The following is a 16,630-nucleotide window of genomic DNA, read 5'->3' as shown; positions in this document are numbered from 1 at the left end:
ACTTAAACGAAACATCTGGATTTTTCAGAGCATAAGAAGCACCTTTCCCCCCCTAAAAGAAGGTGAAAATTTGGGTGCAGCATCTTCTACACCAAATGTAGCCCCACCCACCCACCTGACCTCACTCTTTGGCCTCTGCCTTCCAGCAATTTACCTCTTTGCAGCAAATGGGTAAATGGGACTTTCAGGAGCGGCAATAGGCTATGGCAATCCCTGCAGCCTGAAACAGCTGATGATCGGGAAGCCCATGATAAAACTGAAATTGAAAGTGAAACGGGCTGTTTGCTGCAAAAAGCTAAGTCAATAACTATAAATGCCTATAGAATGTTTAAATTATTAGACTTATTTTTTAAAGACTGCTTTATTATTGTTCAAGACAACTTAACAAAGCTTTTTAGAAGCTTAAAAAAAACTTTTAAGAAGCTTTTTAAAATAAATGCTTGATCTGAACAGGCCCAGTGCTATTGTATCTTCTTTTAAATAGCAGAGAATAACATATAATTCCAGAAAGCCACATCAATTTTAACAGCATCTGTACAAGTATAGTCTGAAATGTAACACCACAAACAGTGTATATCGTCTGTACTGTTTGCTGCAAGGAGATAAAGGCAGATTCCCTCTCCCCCCTTGTTTTCCTCCCCCAAAGCTAGGTGCGTCTTATACTTCGGAGTGTCTTATACTCCAAAAATACAGTATATAATCAGTATTTTCAACATACTTTTAAATGGATCTAGCAAAATAAGTTGTTTCGTTATATCCAAGTTATCATCCATTAATATCCAATAGAGAAACTTTTGAAAAAAAGTGATTTATCTTAACAGAAAGTTGGATCACCAAATATTTGCTATTACCACTTAAGCCTTATATCACTTCCACAACTCTACTTTTGTGAACTTTGTCCTTAAGTAAACATTGTGATGCATCTAGACTAGAGCGGTAAGTGGGAGAATTGATAAAAGCATGGTTGCTGCAGTCTAAGCAACAAAAATGCTTTCATTAAAGTATATCTACTACTGAGTATTGTTCTACTTATTCAGATTCATTTGTTTATTTCCCACAAATACTTGTCAATATACAAGCATCAATCTGTTGAATTCTATCAAAGGGACATGAATATAATTTAAAGGCTGAAACATGATGAGCTTGATTCAAAGGTGTTTTTTTTTAACTTTTTTAAAATGAAAACTAAGATCTCCTACTTAACTATATAGTCAACCTTTGTTGAACAAAACATTGGAAAATATGTAAAATGAAACAAAGAGAATTGGTGATTCTCTTTACATTTTAAAAAAATATTGAATACAGATTTAGAATAATCATCTGGATGACAGTAAGAATGGCAGCATTCATCTTAAATAATCTTGTATGTAGACTAAGAATATTCAAAATTTCCTTTAACTTTAAATCTTCCATAGCGGAGCCAACTTACTGAAAAAAACACTAAACTATCTTTAACCCTGTATCAACCTATGATGCTACTGGGAATGGCAAATTAATTCCAAGGATAATTAAATGCTTATGACTTACAGTTGTAAAAGCAAACAACATAATTCTGCATTAGGGTATATTTAATTTTTGTTTAAAATAGACATTAATTTAATTTAATATAATTCATGGTATGTAATGAAAAGCAGAATAAAAATGAAATTTTAAAGACTGACTGATTAAAATATGCCTATTTTTATTGCTGTAAAGATCAACAATGATAATCACTGTATAATAATGCATACCCAAAAGAAAATGTATGCTTTATAAAAACATTTGATAGATGTATTCTATTGGGTACTATAAGATAGGGACATTTAATACAAATGGGAATGGTAAAATAAATATGGCTGTGAAAATATTGATAATGATTCTGAATATGTTTTTGACCTTGAGTGAGCACAGAATCTCTCTGATATTTACTGAAATAACTAGTGTTTTTTTCTTGTTTTTGCATTAACTGGAAAAAACATGATGGTCCTTTAAGAAATAGCCGCATCAACCTTGAGCCATTCAGAATTGAACTCCTGGAGTGAGCTGTGAGTTAGCTCTGCAATACTGCATTCTAACCACTGTACCATCCTCTATCAATTAATCTATTAAAATTACTATGACTCTTAAAACAACCAAAGCTCTTTCAGGCTGAACTTATTTCTGTGTAATTATATTTTTGTTTTTACTTTTATTCTTTATCACTGTGAAGATTCAAATGCCATCAAACTAGGACTCTCATACTACTTCATGAAAAGATATTCTGATTAGCACTTCAGCTAGGTATAGAATAATAGTTAACCAAAAAAATCATATTCCAAGAATATTCCTTATCAAATTTAGAAGAGATGGAGTAGAGTGTCACAAGGATAACTTTTGGGTCCTCAGCTCTTCAGCTTCTGTATTATTGAATTAATTGAAGGATATGAAATAATGCTTAACAAGTCTATAAAGAGCTGAGGAATATAGCCATTTGTTTGTTTATAATTTTTTCTTGAGAAAGTTTATTTAATAAAAGAAAGAAATGTATAAAATAAGGGAAAATGTTGTTACATGGGAGGAATGTCATGCAAATCCTAACTGCCTATCCCTGGCTTGACACTAGCACTTCATTTTATATTGGATGTTAGAAAACTTCTGTTTCTTAGGAGTGAAAAATTCAAGACTTCTCAGTGTGATCTCATGCCACTGTAATCACCCCATGGCCATGAAATATGTAAAAAATTAGAGACAGTTAAATCTCCCAAAAGCCAGTTAAAGGAAAAATGGTATATCTTTAAATTTTAATAGCTTTCTGACCCTTTACCATTCATATTTGTTCTCTCTGATTGATCCATTATGTGTCATCAAGTCAATGTCAACTGTTAGTGACCACATAGATAGATTCTCTTTCCTCTTACTTTTGCCAACATTAGATCCTTATCCAGAGAGCTAAGTCTTCATATAATATGCCCAAAGTAGGATAATTTGAGCCTGGTCATTTGTGCCTTGAGTGAGAATGCTTGATTCATTCATTCATTTTTGGCTGACTTGTGCTCTTGGCTTATCTATCTATCTATCTATCTATCTATCTATCTATCTATCTATCTATCTATCTATCTATCTATCTACCTACCTACCTACCTACCTACCTACCTACCTACCTACCTACCTACCTACCCACCCACCCACCCACCCACCCACCCACCCACCCACCCACCCATCCATTTCAAAATAATATACAGTTTTACTTTACAATAGTTATTGTTGCAGAACAAAATGTCTAAAATTAGAGCGAAAGAAGTAAGGGTAAAAATATCATACACATTAAACCACCAAGAGAAGACAAGCAGGCAAAAGAAAAATCAAGAGAAGGTATAGCAGAACGTTCTATGAACCTTGCATTCATATCAAGCATTCCTATTATACATCATAAAATTCTTATTTGATCAGGATCTTGAAGCAATACATAGAACCAGGAAGGTATGTGTGTGTTTAACTGTTTCCTTTTAAGAAGCCTATGTTTTGAAGCATTATTCACAGATTTTATTTGGCACAAAATGCTGTAGTTACATCCGGAATGAACTATGTTTCCCTTCTAGTGTTAAAAAAGCTATGAATTTTATCTTTCATATATTTAAAAGATGCCAATTTCCCAAATGCACCAAGGAGAAAAAAAATCAGTATACAGAACATGAAGGAATGTATTGCTAAAAGAATGTATATTTTGTTTATACATGGTCTGACAGTAAAATCTAAAATAGTGAATATTATTACTCATGTTACATTGATTGTATACAAACCACCATAATGCTTCTTTACATTTGAATTAAGTAGTTTTATTGTAATAAATAAACCCTTTGGTACATACATCACTGGGTTTTTTTTAGAACACCATCAGTGGCAAAATATCCAGTTTCCTACTCCATGAGTCTCCTGTGTTGGATCAAGTGAAATTTCTGTAATTCTCATCAAAATTGGAAAGAAAAAAGTTTGGAATTAAACAGCAACTATTAAACAGAGAATTTTTGCTTCTACCCCAGATTTCTACAAGTATTCCTTCTTTATTTGCCCTTAAACTTTTCTGTTAAAACAAATACCTAACTATATTAAAGGAAGAAAGGTCACAATCACTTAATCCTTTTTCTTTTTAGATTTGTTCTGTGCCCAAGGATAATCACTCCTTTGACAAACAAGTTCAACAATTTGTCTCTGAAAGTGTCATTGTGCTGAATGCTCCGCTGGTTCACAATTCCTTTACATCACTGAACATGCATCTTACATATCTTCTAGGGTGATGCTTTATTTAAAAACTTCTGACAAGCAAGCAATTTGGGTTACCTAAAGCTATTATTTATTCCGTTTTGTCACTGGAGGATTAAAGATAAACCACAAGGCACACTTGTCATCATGCCTACATCAGAACATTTATTTCATTTCAACACAATCTCCTCTCAAAAAGACCCTATATAACCTTTAGCACAAGGGAAAATGCTCTGAAGAGTTTCTCATCAACATTAGAGCAACCATCAGGAGTAGAAAGATTCTTCCTATCATTTTTTGATTCATCTATTCTTGTAAGATCGTGAATCTCCTAACACAAAATCAGTATCTACTAACTAACATAGATGGTAGATGCTGATGTTGAACAGAGACCAAATATTCATCTTTCTGACCCATCAAATGCTCAGTTTCTACATTAAATTCTTTATTAATTTACAGTCCATGTTTGGCCATATAGAACTTCAAAATACTGACAGAACAGACAAACCACTAGAATATAAATTGAGGGTAAGTCACTCTCCTACCAGTGCTGATGATGTTACCTAGTTAGGGTAATGAAATATCTGCTAGAAAATTTTCTTCTTCACTGGTGGAGCGTACTCTCCCCTACCCAGATTGCTGCTGTTTGTTCAGCAGCTGCATTGCTTATGCAAGATGGGGATGATATGAACTTAAAAAGGGGAAATGTAACAGTTCATAACTGTTGATGGCAATGCCTGATCAGAACACAAACTGTCATCATAATCTTTGAACCTTTGACTTCAGTCAAAAATAAGACTACTAGAAGAGTCCTTTGTAAAGTATACTCACAGTCACCCAAATAAAGCAGCAGAAGCTGTAAAGACACCTGCTGCTCATGGCAACAAGCAGCTAATGGGAATTTAGAGTTAACTCCACTTCTGAATATACTAGGACAGAAAGAAATACCTGAGAAGGGATTAAATCTCAAGTCAAAAAAGGCAGAGATGAAATAAGTGCAATTATCACTTATAGACTAATCAGACCACTCTGCAGATTTCCAATACAGTGAATAGAGGTGATAAGGACTTCAAAAAGGTAGATATTCTAGCCTTGACTGACACAGCTGCTCTTTGACAGATCTACTACACCCCAATGGCTGCCATATAAAAGAGAGCGCATGAGATTTCTGCTCACATTTGAGCAATTTAAAATCCACAGCATGCTTTTTAACATAAAGCCCTTCTTGAGCACCTTCTCAATATTCCCAGTACATGCTAGCCCAATTTTGGATCAGTTTTCCCAAAAGGATATTGCCACTTTAAATCTAACAATTTGAATTCATATAATTTCAGGGATCTTTCACTAGCAGTGACCTTAATAAAGAAGAACTCTAATCAACAGACTGCATTATCTACAGCTAGAGAGTCTGCCAAGGACTCACTGGAAGAAAAGATGATTGACTAATTTGGTACACTGCCAGATTCAGAGCAAGCAGATATCACACAGAGATTGGATAAATTAACAGAAACATTGGTGACAACAGTTTCTATAACAAAACCATTAATTAATTTTATCCTATCATGTATTCAGGACTGTCAATCAACAAATTGCTAATGCTGCCACAACCACAAAAAGCCTGGGTACACTGACCACCAATGGAGAACTTTTAATGTCTAATCCTGACAATCTGCAGCTTGACAAAGTGCTACTTCAATGACAGAATTTATCCAAAACTTGAAAAAAAAGCTAATTTATTGCCTTCATCAGATCCAGACATGTTTTTCAACACCAATACCTCCCATAGTGTAGCTCTCCAATTGTATTCCACTGAAACTACTTTTAAATTACTAAGGCAGCTAGATGGAGATGCTGAAGATCAAACCGACAAAGGAGAAGAACTCTTATCCAAGCTATTATCTACTACTTACAGAGAGAAGTCTGGCTTTGGGCCTTATGCTATCTCTGGAATAGATTCTTCTGATATTGATATTATTATACACAAGACACCTGGCAAGAAAACAGCTGATTTACAAGCAGGGAGGGAAGTCGTTCTCACTTTTAGCAGCTCTTGTATGGTGGCTTAAGTATACTAACTTTAAGTAAACTACAATTAAAACCTATGCAGTTAAACCCAATTGGAGTGTTATGCAATGTCTGTGCAGTGTCTCTTCCCACTTCTACCATTGGGCAGAAGACATCAAAGCATAGCCAGCCGAACAAATAGGCTTAAAAATAGTTTCTATCCTTGGGCTGTCAAACTCTTAAACACAACCACAATCACACCACACACACATGGAAATGTATGACTAGTTTTTCTTTTTCTTTCTTTTTCTTTTCACCTAATTACTTGCATTGGGATTGTTCTTTTTACTATTTATGTTGTTTGTATTTGTTGTCATGTGATTGCACCAGTGAGGCTAAAACCAATTTTGTTGTATTTATTTTATACAATGACAATAAAGGCTATACTATCTAAATGCAAAGGCAGGGCAAACAATAAGATGCTTTTTACTCAATCCCATCAATACTTCAGAAATAGTTTCATTCCCTCCTACAAAACCAGCAATCTAAAAATTCAAAAGTGGATTAGAACAGGCAGGGTTCATTACAAAACTTTATATCTATTGAATGGATCTATCAATAGTGATTTGCCTGACGAATTCTCCCACTGGGTTGGCTCAAGGTCTTCCCTGATTGATTACACTTTAATTTCAATGGAATTTAATTACCCTTGTATAGAAATTTAATCTAGAGAATCAACTTGATACTGACCATCTTCTCTGTATTAGTTATAAAAGCATTCAACTATGGCTTCCTGGAAACAGAATCTACTCCAGTTTTGGAACAGAGTAAAAACTGTAGTAAAACTAAGATCCCGAGACCTAAACTGCATGCCTGAAGAATAAATGGCCAAAGTGAATTTTTTAAATATAGCTGAATCAAACAGAGTACACACCAAAATTATTGTTATACAAATTACTCCAAAAAAAGCAGCTGCAATTCAATCTTTGCATTTCACCAGAATACAGAGCGTATCTCACCAGCACTAAAATTATACTCAGCTGAGGCTCAAGTACAACTAGGTATTTATTGTCCACTGATAAACCCACTGCTAATTGTAATATTTTATCTAGCTTTTACTTTATTTTTAATGTGTTTTGTTTACAATTCTGGTCAGTTACTGTAATAACTGACTATACAACTCCCTTCCTCTGAAGGATTACCCTGGTTTTTGTCATTTCTGAATAATACATGCAATGTCATATTCAAGAGCAAGCTCTGTTCTCTCAGCCTCACAAGTAAACTTAATATAATGCTGAAAAGGTCACAGGCAACCTGGTATTCTGTTTGTTTAGAAAATAGCAAGTGGGCAAACAGGATCCAATTTATGAGGGGGATAAAGTAGCACCCTGTCCATTTGATGGTGGAGCTCTTCTAAGTGTTTTTCAAAATGATTACGTTTCCATTTTTAACTAATATTAATCATGGACAACATTCCTTCAGGCCTTCCTGTCCTCTACCATCCTCTGGAGTCCATTTAAGCTTCGGTGATTCCATCCATCCACCTCATTCTCTATCATACTTTTCTTCTTTTTGTCCTCAATTGTTTCCTGTGTTAGGCTCTTCTCCAATGAATCCTTCCTTCTCATTAAATGCCCAAAGTATTTGAATTTCATCTTCAGGATCTGGCCTTCTAAAGAAAAGTTAGGGTTGATCTCTAGGACTGACTGGTTTGATTGTTTTGCAGTCCAAGGGACTTGCAGGTGTCTTCTCCAGCACCATAGTTCAAAGGCCTCAATTCTTTGGCGCTAATTTAAACTATTTTTCATCAAATATTTGCTTATATCATATGGTGCATATTAATATGCATATGTGTGTATTTGCATTTACACAACAGTAAATTCTAAGAATCTGCGCAGCAATAAATAACAGAAAATTGCCTTAAAATTTGACAATTGGTATTGATATCTTGGTAAGACATATCAATAGATTATATGACTCCCACTTTGATAATCTCCAAGAAATCTCTGTTTCCGTACACCCTGGGTTAGGATGGGCATTGAGCCCCTTATCAGATTTCATATGTTTGAAAAATTTATCTTTCTAGTTTGTTTTTTTTAATTATCTTTTAATGTGTGCTACACAGAGGTAGGCAGCCTTCTAAAATCAGTCTGCTTCTCTGACTATTACCTTTCTTTATTCCTTATCCTATTCAAAGTTTATAGATTCATGGATTCTTTAGAAAAAATGTGCAATTTTTTTTTTTTGGAAAACATTTTTTCAGTTTAATATTCTATCAACTACATTGTATTTGCACATATTTTCATATATGCTATATGCATTTATTTACTTAAAACATTTATATAGCCATCCTTATAGCCAATTCTCAGTGGCTTTATATCATATATACTTATAGCACATATAATTTTCAACATCCAATTCTAAAAATCACTGGATCTCTCCCTCTCTCTCTCTCTCTCTCCCTCCCTCCCTCCACCCACCTATCTATCTAATCTCTCTCTCTCTCTGTGTACAGATCAGCCATGCAGTCAATCAGATATCTATAAATATATATATATTTTAGATATAAAATCAAAAAGCTTTCCATTTAATTAATGAAATTTAATTAATGAATTAATTTGCTATTTAATTAATGAAAATAACAAAGTATAGTAAGTGCTTCTACCAAAAAAAAACTGCAAAAAAGGACAGAGGCCAATTATCTGAACTTTGAATCTTACAGCGTTTTCCAAAATGACATTCAAAAAATTCAAAATGACCATGCACCTATATAAATGAGAGAAAGATTTGCAGATCAAGTTAGAAGTTTGATTTGATGTTTTTAATAGGCAATTAATCTGGCTGCAATCCTAAACCTTCATAGTTAATCCTAGAAAAATATGTATTACTATTCCATGAAACTTTTAAAAAAGACATATAACTAGCTGACAATTACCAAGCACTGATTTCATATCATATTGGACTAATGACTAGTCCAACAGTCCTTCAACTAAAATACTTGACATTGCCTTACCTGATACATTCCAATTCCAATATGTTTGGGCTCAATTTTCACTAGCTCAGCTAAGGGATCTTGTACACGTCTTGCAATGGAAACTGAGGGGGGAAAACAGAGCAAGACATGGTATTATGTGAAATGCAAGACAAATAAAATTACTGTACTTTTTCATTAGGTTTACTTAGTGGAATGAATTTTCATTCTGTTTTTTAACTGCACAGAAAATAAAGTTGTAGTGTAAGTTAAAATTAAGTCTCAAATGAAAAAATACATATTGTGGTGAACGCAAGCAGCAGGTTTTCATTAATTTAACTTGAAAAAAATCTTACCAGGCATGTACAGTGAAAAATAGAGTGATTATACTGTAAGAATGCAAACAACACATTAAGAGGACCACATGCCAGAGTAATCAAGTATTAACATTAATTAGTTTAGACAAATTATATAAACAGTTGGAATTTTTGTGTTTTCTCATTGCCTCTATTTCCATATATTTTCTCTCAGTCCCTGTTTCCTCAACTCAAAACAGCTTACAAAATACCAACAGAAATGCCACAAAGGCAGAGGCCAGACTTTTATGTAAAGTAATCTTTACAGAAAAACAGCACTGAAAAATCTGTGCTGTATGGCCATACAACATAACCATAGATCATTAGAAATGAAAAAAAAAAGTTTCAGTCAGTACAAAGGGTTGTTGGGAGTCAGGTATAGTTATTGATTAAATAAATAAATAAACAAACAAATTCTAAGAAATTAACTCCTTTCATATTCAATGTTAATTACAAATTTGACTTTCAGGTTGAATTATGGAAATGCTACAAACATGTCCAGGTTTCTTAAAATTAGTGCATCAAATCTTTGATTCTAAAATATCTGAAAGGCACTAGTTTGATAAAGGATGCCCCAGTTATTCAGTTTAAGCAACACAAAGTGTACAATAATTATGCTTTTGAAAAATTACTTTTTTTAGTTTAAATTGTTTAAGTGTATTCTCATTTGCGCTATAGCAAATAAATATAATGCTAGGTCAGGGATCCCCAACCCCTGGGCTATGGCCCACTACCAGGCCATGGCCTATTCAAAACCGGGCAGTGTGAGTGGTGGGTTGGTGTACTCATGCATACACGAACCACTTTGCCACTCACACAAGTTGAGTTCGTGCACTGGCCTGCCACTTGCGTGGCCCAGTTCCTTTCCCCCATCCACCAGGCTGTCAAGCTGCAAGGGTTGTGGACAGGTCCCTAAATGACAAGGATATCCTGAGTAGGTTTTCTTTTCTTTTTGTGACTGGCAATCACTTGGGGATTCAGGAAGATATTGTCGATTCATTGTTTTTACATTAGTTAGGCTAGAAGTTATGGTTTGCAGTCCCTCTTGTTCTTGTGAAGAAGGTAGAAGAGGAACAAGGGGGAAAACCTGAGAGTGGTGATCAGAGAAACAAAGTGACAAGGAGGGGAAGGAATAGAAACAAGTGATTTAGAGACTGGAAAGAAAGAGAGAGAGGAGAGGAGAGGAAGATGACAATAAGATATAATAGGGTAGAGACAAGAGGCATAGAAATTTGTGAAAAAGAGTTGAACACAACTGTTCTCACGTTGTGAAAAGTGGCAAAAGGGGAGCCAGTTATTCTCTCTCAGTTCAACCCACCTCCCAAGGTTGTTGTTGTGGAGAAAATAAGAAGAGGAAGGAATATACATATGTTCACTGTCTTGAGTTACTTATAAAGTACTAAAGGTGGGGGGAAATCTAATAAATAAATAATTGCATAGACAAATGTAGCCTTAGAATAAGACTGGTAAGACCTGGTCATGGTTCCTGTCTGGTCTGACATCAATATTGCAAGTCTCCTTTCCTGTAATTGCATCTGTGGGAGGGAAAGAGTTTATTTGGAAACTAACTGGCCTGGTAGATCTGGCCTTGGATGCCTATTGTTCTAATTTGTGTTGGAGGAATACTGGTGTTTGGGATTGTGACTATTCCACCACATACTCAGTAATGATTTCCAAATAGCTTCTCTTTGTGTGCTTTTCCCAGGAAGTTGCTTGTTTTACTAAAGGACTACAATAGATGATGCAACAGAACTGATACCTAGGGCTTCAGTGGAGAAAGACAAGGAATAAATGTGAACTAATACTGGTAAGTGCTCATGTTCAGGCCTGCACCATGAGCAATAAGAACAGCAAAAGTTTGCAATTTTTCACACACTGTCTGGCATCAGTAATTAGGGTAGCCTGTTTGTTGTTGGGGAGGGGCAGGTAGGATGATCTGGCAACAGGCCAATGAGAGATGTCCGCTAAGTATCCTATTGAGAAAATCTGTCACATTCACTTTGAACTGGGCTGTACCTGGATGCATCTTGATAAGATTATCAAAACAATGTTTGGAGCGGTCATTTGGAAATCATTGTAACTTACAGACTCTGAGAAAGAATATAGCATATCACAGTTACTCCAGGACCAAATAGGAACACTTGGATAGTCCTTTCTGACAAAAAAAGTTCAGCTGCCAGCTTGAGCCAGCCAAGAGTCTAAGCACTAAAGAAATCATGTTCTATACTCGTAGTATGGAGCATTTATATCAAGGTTTCAAACCAGATAGAGCAATTAGATTCCACAATTCCGAAGTGACTCAGAATGACTGGATAGTAAAAAAATTATCACGGCGCACTTATAAGATGCTCTCTATTTAACAACACCGAGAAATGTTATCCTATATGCATATGGTGGTATGAAAGCTTGAACTCTGGATCTCCTTCTCCCTTTCTGATTTTACTTGTTTACGTCTACTTGTTTCCTAGCCTTGAAGATTTATGCTATCCATCGCAAAACAGTTTTCTATGGTCTGAAAATCACACATTCCTGCCTGACCCTTACAATCTAAAACCATAACCAAAGATTTCTAGTTCAGTGTTAACAATTCCCAGCAACCAAAAGAAAGAACCGGGATTCTGAAGGGAAAAAAATTCAAATAATGTCAGCTTCCAAGTTCCTAATTATAAGCTAAAACAGTTTTTAAAAAATGACAGGACTGGCACACTAAGAGTCAATTTGTTTACATTTGGTTGCCCATCATTCAAGCCTAACTACCAAAAACACACAAATGATGTGTGAAGGAGGAAAGGAGAAAGAAGAGAGAGAGAAAATGAGTATGCTAGTTGTCTCATCACCCAGCTATAGAACTAATATATGTTGCACAGAATCACTTTGTGAGGGAAATGGGTGGTTTTAAAACTTTGATAAATATGACATCTACCTCCACAAATATCCTCATTCTATGCCTCAGAAATCTCAGAAGTGGGGTGATGGGAGAGATAGTGATGGAAAATAAAGAATCAGGGGAAAATTACATGCTGTCATTCTATTATGTTGATAACATAAATTTACAGTACCTGAAGAATATCTACTATTATTGATTTATTTCTTAGAGTGGTTCATAGGTGCTTTATCAGATACAATATAGGACATAATACTCAGTTGTTTATCTGAAATATTTCAAATGCCAGAACATAAGCCACACATTCAGATGCAATGAATACATGCCATGACCTATCTCTTATTCCAAAGGTCTGCATATTCTTCCTTTGTAAAAGAAAATGTTATATACTAAAATTTAAAGTTCATGGCTCGGTCACACACAAGGTTTCACATCCTTTAATACAAGTTTTAACATACATGAACAATGGCAGCTTCCAGCCTGACTTAGAAACAACTATGCTAGTGACATCTGATCTGTCGGCTTCTATAACAGAGAACTTGTGAATTCAAAGACTTCGCATATGCATTTCTTGTCAAAATCACAAAAGCTTAATCAGTGCAAGTACAGTACTATAGCCTACAAAAGAAATGCTTTCCTATAATAAACTCTCTTATAATTACCAATTGGAACTCTGATAATATGGATCAAGGACAACTTTTAAAAGATAGTATTGTTTTACTAAGAAAGAACGAGAGGAAAAGAATGATGGGTGAAGTTAACAATAAGATGAACATATGCAATAGAAGGAAAAGCAGAATTGCAAAATGAATGTACTTGAGCATACAAAATAAAGTTACTATCTAAAGCAATCTACCCCAATGTCACATCCCTCAAGTAGATTAAATTTTAAATCCCGATAAATTGAAGCTCAGCGTATCTGGAAAACACCAGGTTGGGAGAACATGCCATATCCATGATATTCTGCAGAATATGCAGAAAGAAACCAAAAAGGAATAAAATAGCACAAAGAATCAGAACACAAAGCATAACTCTAACAGGCAATATATGTATACAAAGTTGGAATTCTATATCAAGTAGGGCTGTGCAAACCACAACTCTTAATCTTCACAGCGTTGAATTAGTCATGGTTCTCAAAAGTACAACTTAAAATCCTGTGCTGATCTTCTGAGCACATGCACATGCAAGCTCAAACATAAGGAAGCCCTCAAACAAGACACAATAAACTATAAGGTAATATGAATACTTTAGTGCATTGAGTGACTTATGAGACTCATCCTCAAAATTACGACTACTGCATCACTTCCACGTTCACATAGTCGTGATTCTAGCACTTGACAACTGGCCCACATTTACTATAGTTCTGTGCTCACATGATTGCGATTTGTGAGCTTTCCAGATGTTTTGCAACATGCAGTCAGTGAGGAGCTGCGATGTCTCACTCAACAACTGTGACAATTTGCTTAATAACTGTAGCAAAAAAGGTCGCAAAATCTGGTTCAATCATGACTCACTTAACTATTGCACTGCTTAACAACACATTTTTTAGTCCTAATTGTCAATTGAGAAAAGTGGTGGGTTGCAGGTGGTACGCCCTAGTACGGGCGTACCGGACCCTGCCCGGAGCACTGGGTATCATTCCAGTACCATGCTCCGGAGGGCCTGCCCGCCTGCGCTCCTTACCGTAGTTTAAAGCTGTCAGCGCTTCCATGCACGGCTCAAACAGAGCCTGCACAATGCTCCACTGAGCAGCTGGAGCATTACAGAAGCTTGCGGGAGTGTTATTTAAAGCTACAACACATGCGTGCACCGCACGCAGGCATGTGGGTGACGCCAGGGATGTTCGAACCGTACCGGTTGGAATGAAATCCGGAACCCACCACTAGTTGAGAACTACTGCATTGTTTGCCAATCAAGAACAAAGCTGACGAAAGTGGATGATGAAAAAAATTAAGACTAAATCATGATTTAGTGGGAGTGCCTCAATAACATATCACAGTGATATGCACAGTAACCTTTTTCCCACTGCATGCCAAAAGCGAGGGGAGCGCAGGCGGAAGCCTCTGGAAGAAAAACAGCCTTAAAAGAAGACCAAAGTCAGCTGACCAGCGCATGCATGCGTGCTGGAGCTGACAGGCAATGCCTCATGTGCCCTAACAAATGGCTCCACATGCCACAGTGGCACACATGCCACAGATTCGCTATCACAGACATATCATGTACTGCATATATGTATATATTTAGTGTGGTTGCTAAGAGTTGGAAACAATATTTTAACAATTAATATCATTAATATATATTAATATTAGGAGACATAATTTCTCATTACTATTTCTTAAGGAATAAGATCTTAATGCTTCTGGAATTTACAACAGAGATCTTTCTTTTTGGAGAACAGAACATTATTTGTCACTGTAAACATAAAAACAAATTAATAAAAAGTATTAAAAATATTAAAAGTTTTAAAACACATTAGTACATAAAAGGAATGAAATGAAACACACTCTACAATAACTTCGTGATAGTCTCTCTCACACAAACACACTCTTCATTTTTTATAATACTCTCAAATATATTTTCAAATACTTTATTTTTCTTGCTACAGGATACAAATAATAATTAAGTATGTATGTATCAGAATTTCTAATGTTCTTTTAAATCCAAGTAAAAAATTTAGGATTATTCATATATATTTTTTAAAAAAATACTAAAATACTATACAAATAAGATATTTTTGACTAATGGGATGAAAACAAAAGTAATAATGAAAGCTCAAAAAATATTTTATCCACTATTTCTAAAAAACACAAACCGAGACTGATGCAGTTCCTTGACTTTTATGCAAGGTTAATTCAGTTTATTTAGGAAACATCACCCGAAGACCTTTCCTATCAAATTGAGGCAAAATCGTTTAGGTCATCAATTAGGAATAGGGCACAACTGCAGCATCTGGTATGACAACAACATATTGTCCTGTCAGGCAGGAAGTCTGTTTACATCTTCTTAGCTGGAAGAAAGGGGAGGAATCAAGTGGCAAAGCTACTTTCATGCACACACTTTTCACCTTGGCATCTCTGGCATACGATGCAGATTTTCAGCAAGAATCCTCTCTTATCTCCTGGTATGCTTGGGGCACCTTTCAAATAAGCAATTCACTACAGTATGGTGGTCTCAGCCCACTTCCTGCTGCAAATCTGATATGACAAAGCCACTATCTAGCATAATGCTTTTGCCAATAAACAGTAAAATGCAATGACACTGCTGTAGGAAATAGGAAAAAGTGGGCAGGGGCAGAAGCTCTTTTATGTAAAAAGCAAAAAAAGCAAAAAACCCTAAAGCCAAACCAAGCCAAACAATATTGGCTCTTTATGTCTATTATGACTGCTATCAAATTAATTTATATTCTTCTTTCCCAAAGCGCTACTTAACCACAACAATATAGATTAATATTTTAGCTTTTTTTTTTTACAATAACAGTAACGGATCCTACAAAATACCTTACAAACAAGAATACGAAAACCATCACCACAACCGCAAATGTTCTCATAGCTCACATGGCATTAATTAATTTTAAATTTCTGACTGCCAACTTTTAATTATTAATGGAAGAATTGCTGTCACTACCTCGCTTTGTCAGCATTCCCCCTTCCTTCCTTTCCATTATACATTCGATCAGATGGTTTAGCTGCAGGCAAGGCTTTGTCACTGTTAATCTCATTACCTATTTTGCAGTATGTCTGTTTTCGGACAGTTATGATGCTACTGATGGTAAAGAGAAAAAAATAAATAAATACCACCAATATTGCATATCCGATGTGCATGTGGCATATACATGGTTTCTAAATGCATTTTTTGACTTTGGCATCTTCAGCACTCCCTGGAATTTTGTTGTGAGAGTAATTTACCTGAGCTGTTCAGTGGTAACTGTTTGCATTGGTCTTACCTCTAGCCTACCATATGAAACGCCTTGGTGCACCCAAAGCAGAAACTTTCATTATTCATTTGCGTTATACATTATTTTTAAATTGACTACATTTCTGACATTTTGGAGTGAGGAGGAGAAGCCATACCAATTTTAATTTCTATTTGAAGAGTTTTCTAGTAATTAGGAGAATTGAGCAACAGGTACAGTACATCCAGTGTATTTTGTTCAGGAAGAATTTTAATTACACCAATGTCGGTGCTGGAGATTTAAAT

General features: G+C 35.4%; 1 protein-coding gene across 5 annotated transcripts in view; it reads right to left on the bottom strand.

Annotated features, from left to right (window-relative positions):
• Positions 1-16,630, bottom strand: part of SRBD1 (S1 RNA binding domain 1) — a 143,610-nt gene that overhangs the window by 58,879 nt on the left and 68,101 nt on the right. For all 5 annotated transcript variants that reach the window (XM_087717693.1, XM_087717694.1, XM_087717696.1 and 2 more), the window contains one exon: positions 9,236-9,318. In XM_087717693.1, coding sequence (XP_087573819.1) covers positions 9,236-9,318 — 83 coding nt within the window. The remainder of the gene's footprint in view (positions 1-9,235; positions 9,319-16,630) is intronic.

Source organism: Thamnophis sirtalis, unplaced genomic scaffold, assembly GCF_051295495.1.
Source record: "Thamnophis sirtalis isolate CommonGarterSnake01/CBP01778 unplaced genomic scaffold, rThaSir2_p1.2 scaffold_6, whole genome shotgun sequence".
Classification (NCBI taxonomy): domain Eukaryota; kingdom Metazoa; phylum Chordata; class Lepidosauria; order Squamata; family Natricidae; genus Thamnophis; species Thamnophis sirtalis.
The sequence above is the reverse complement of the archived record's forward strand: the minus strand, read 5'-3'. Positions and strand labels throughout refer to the sequence as shown.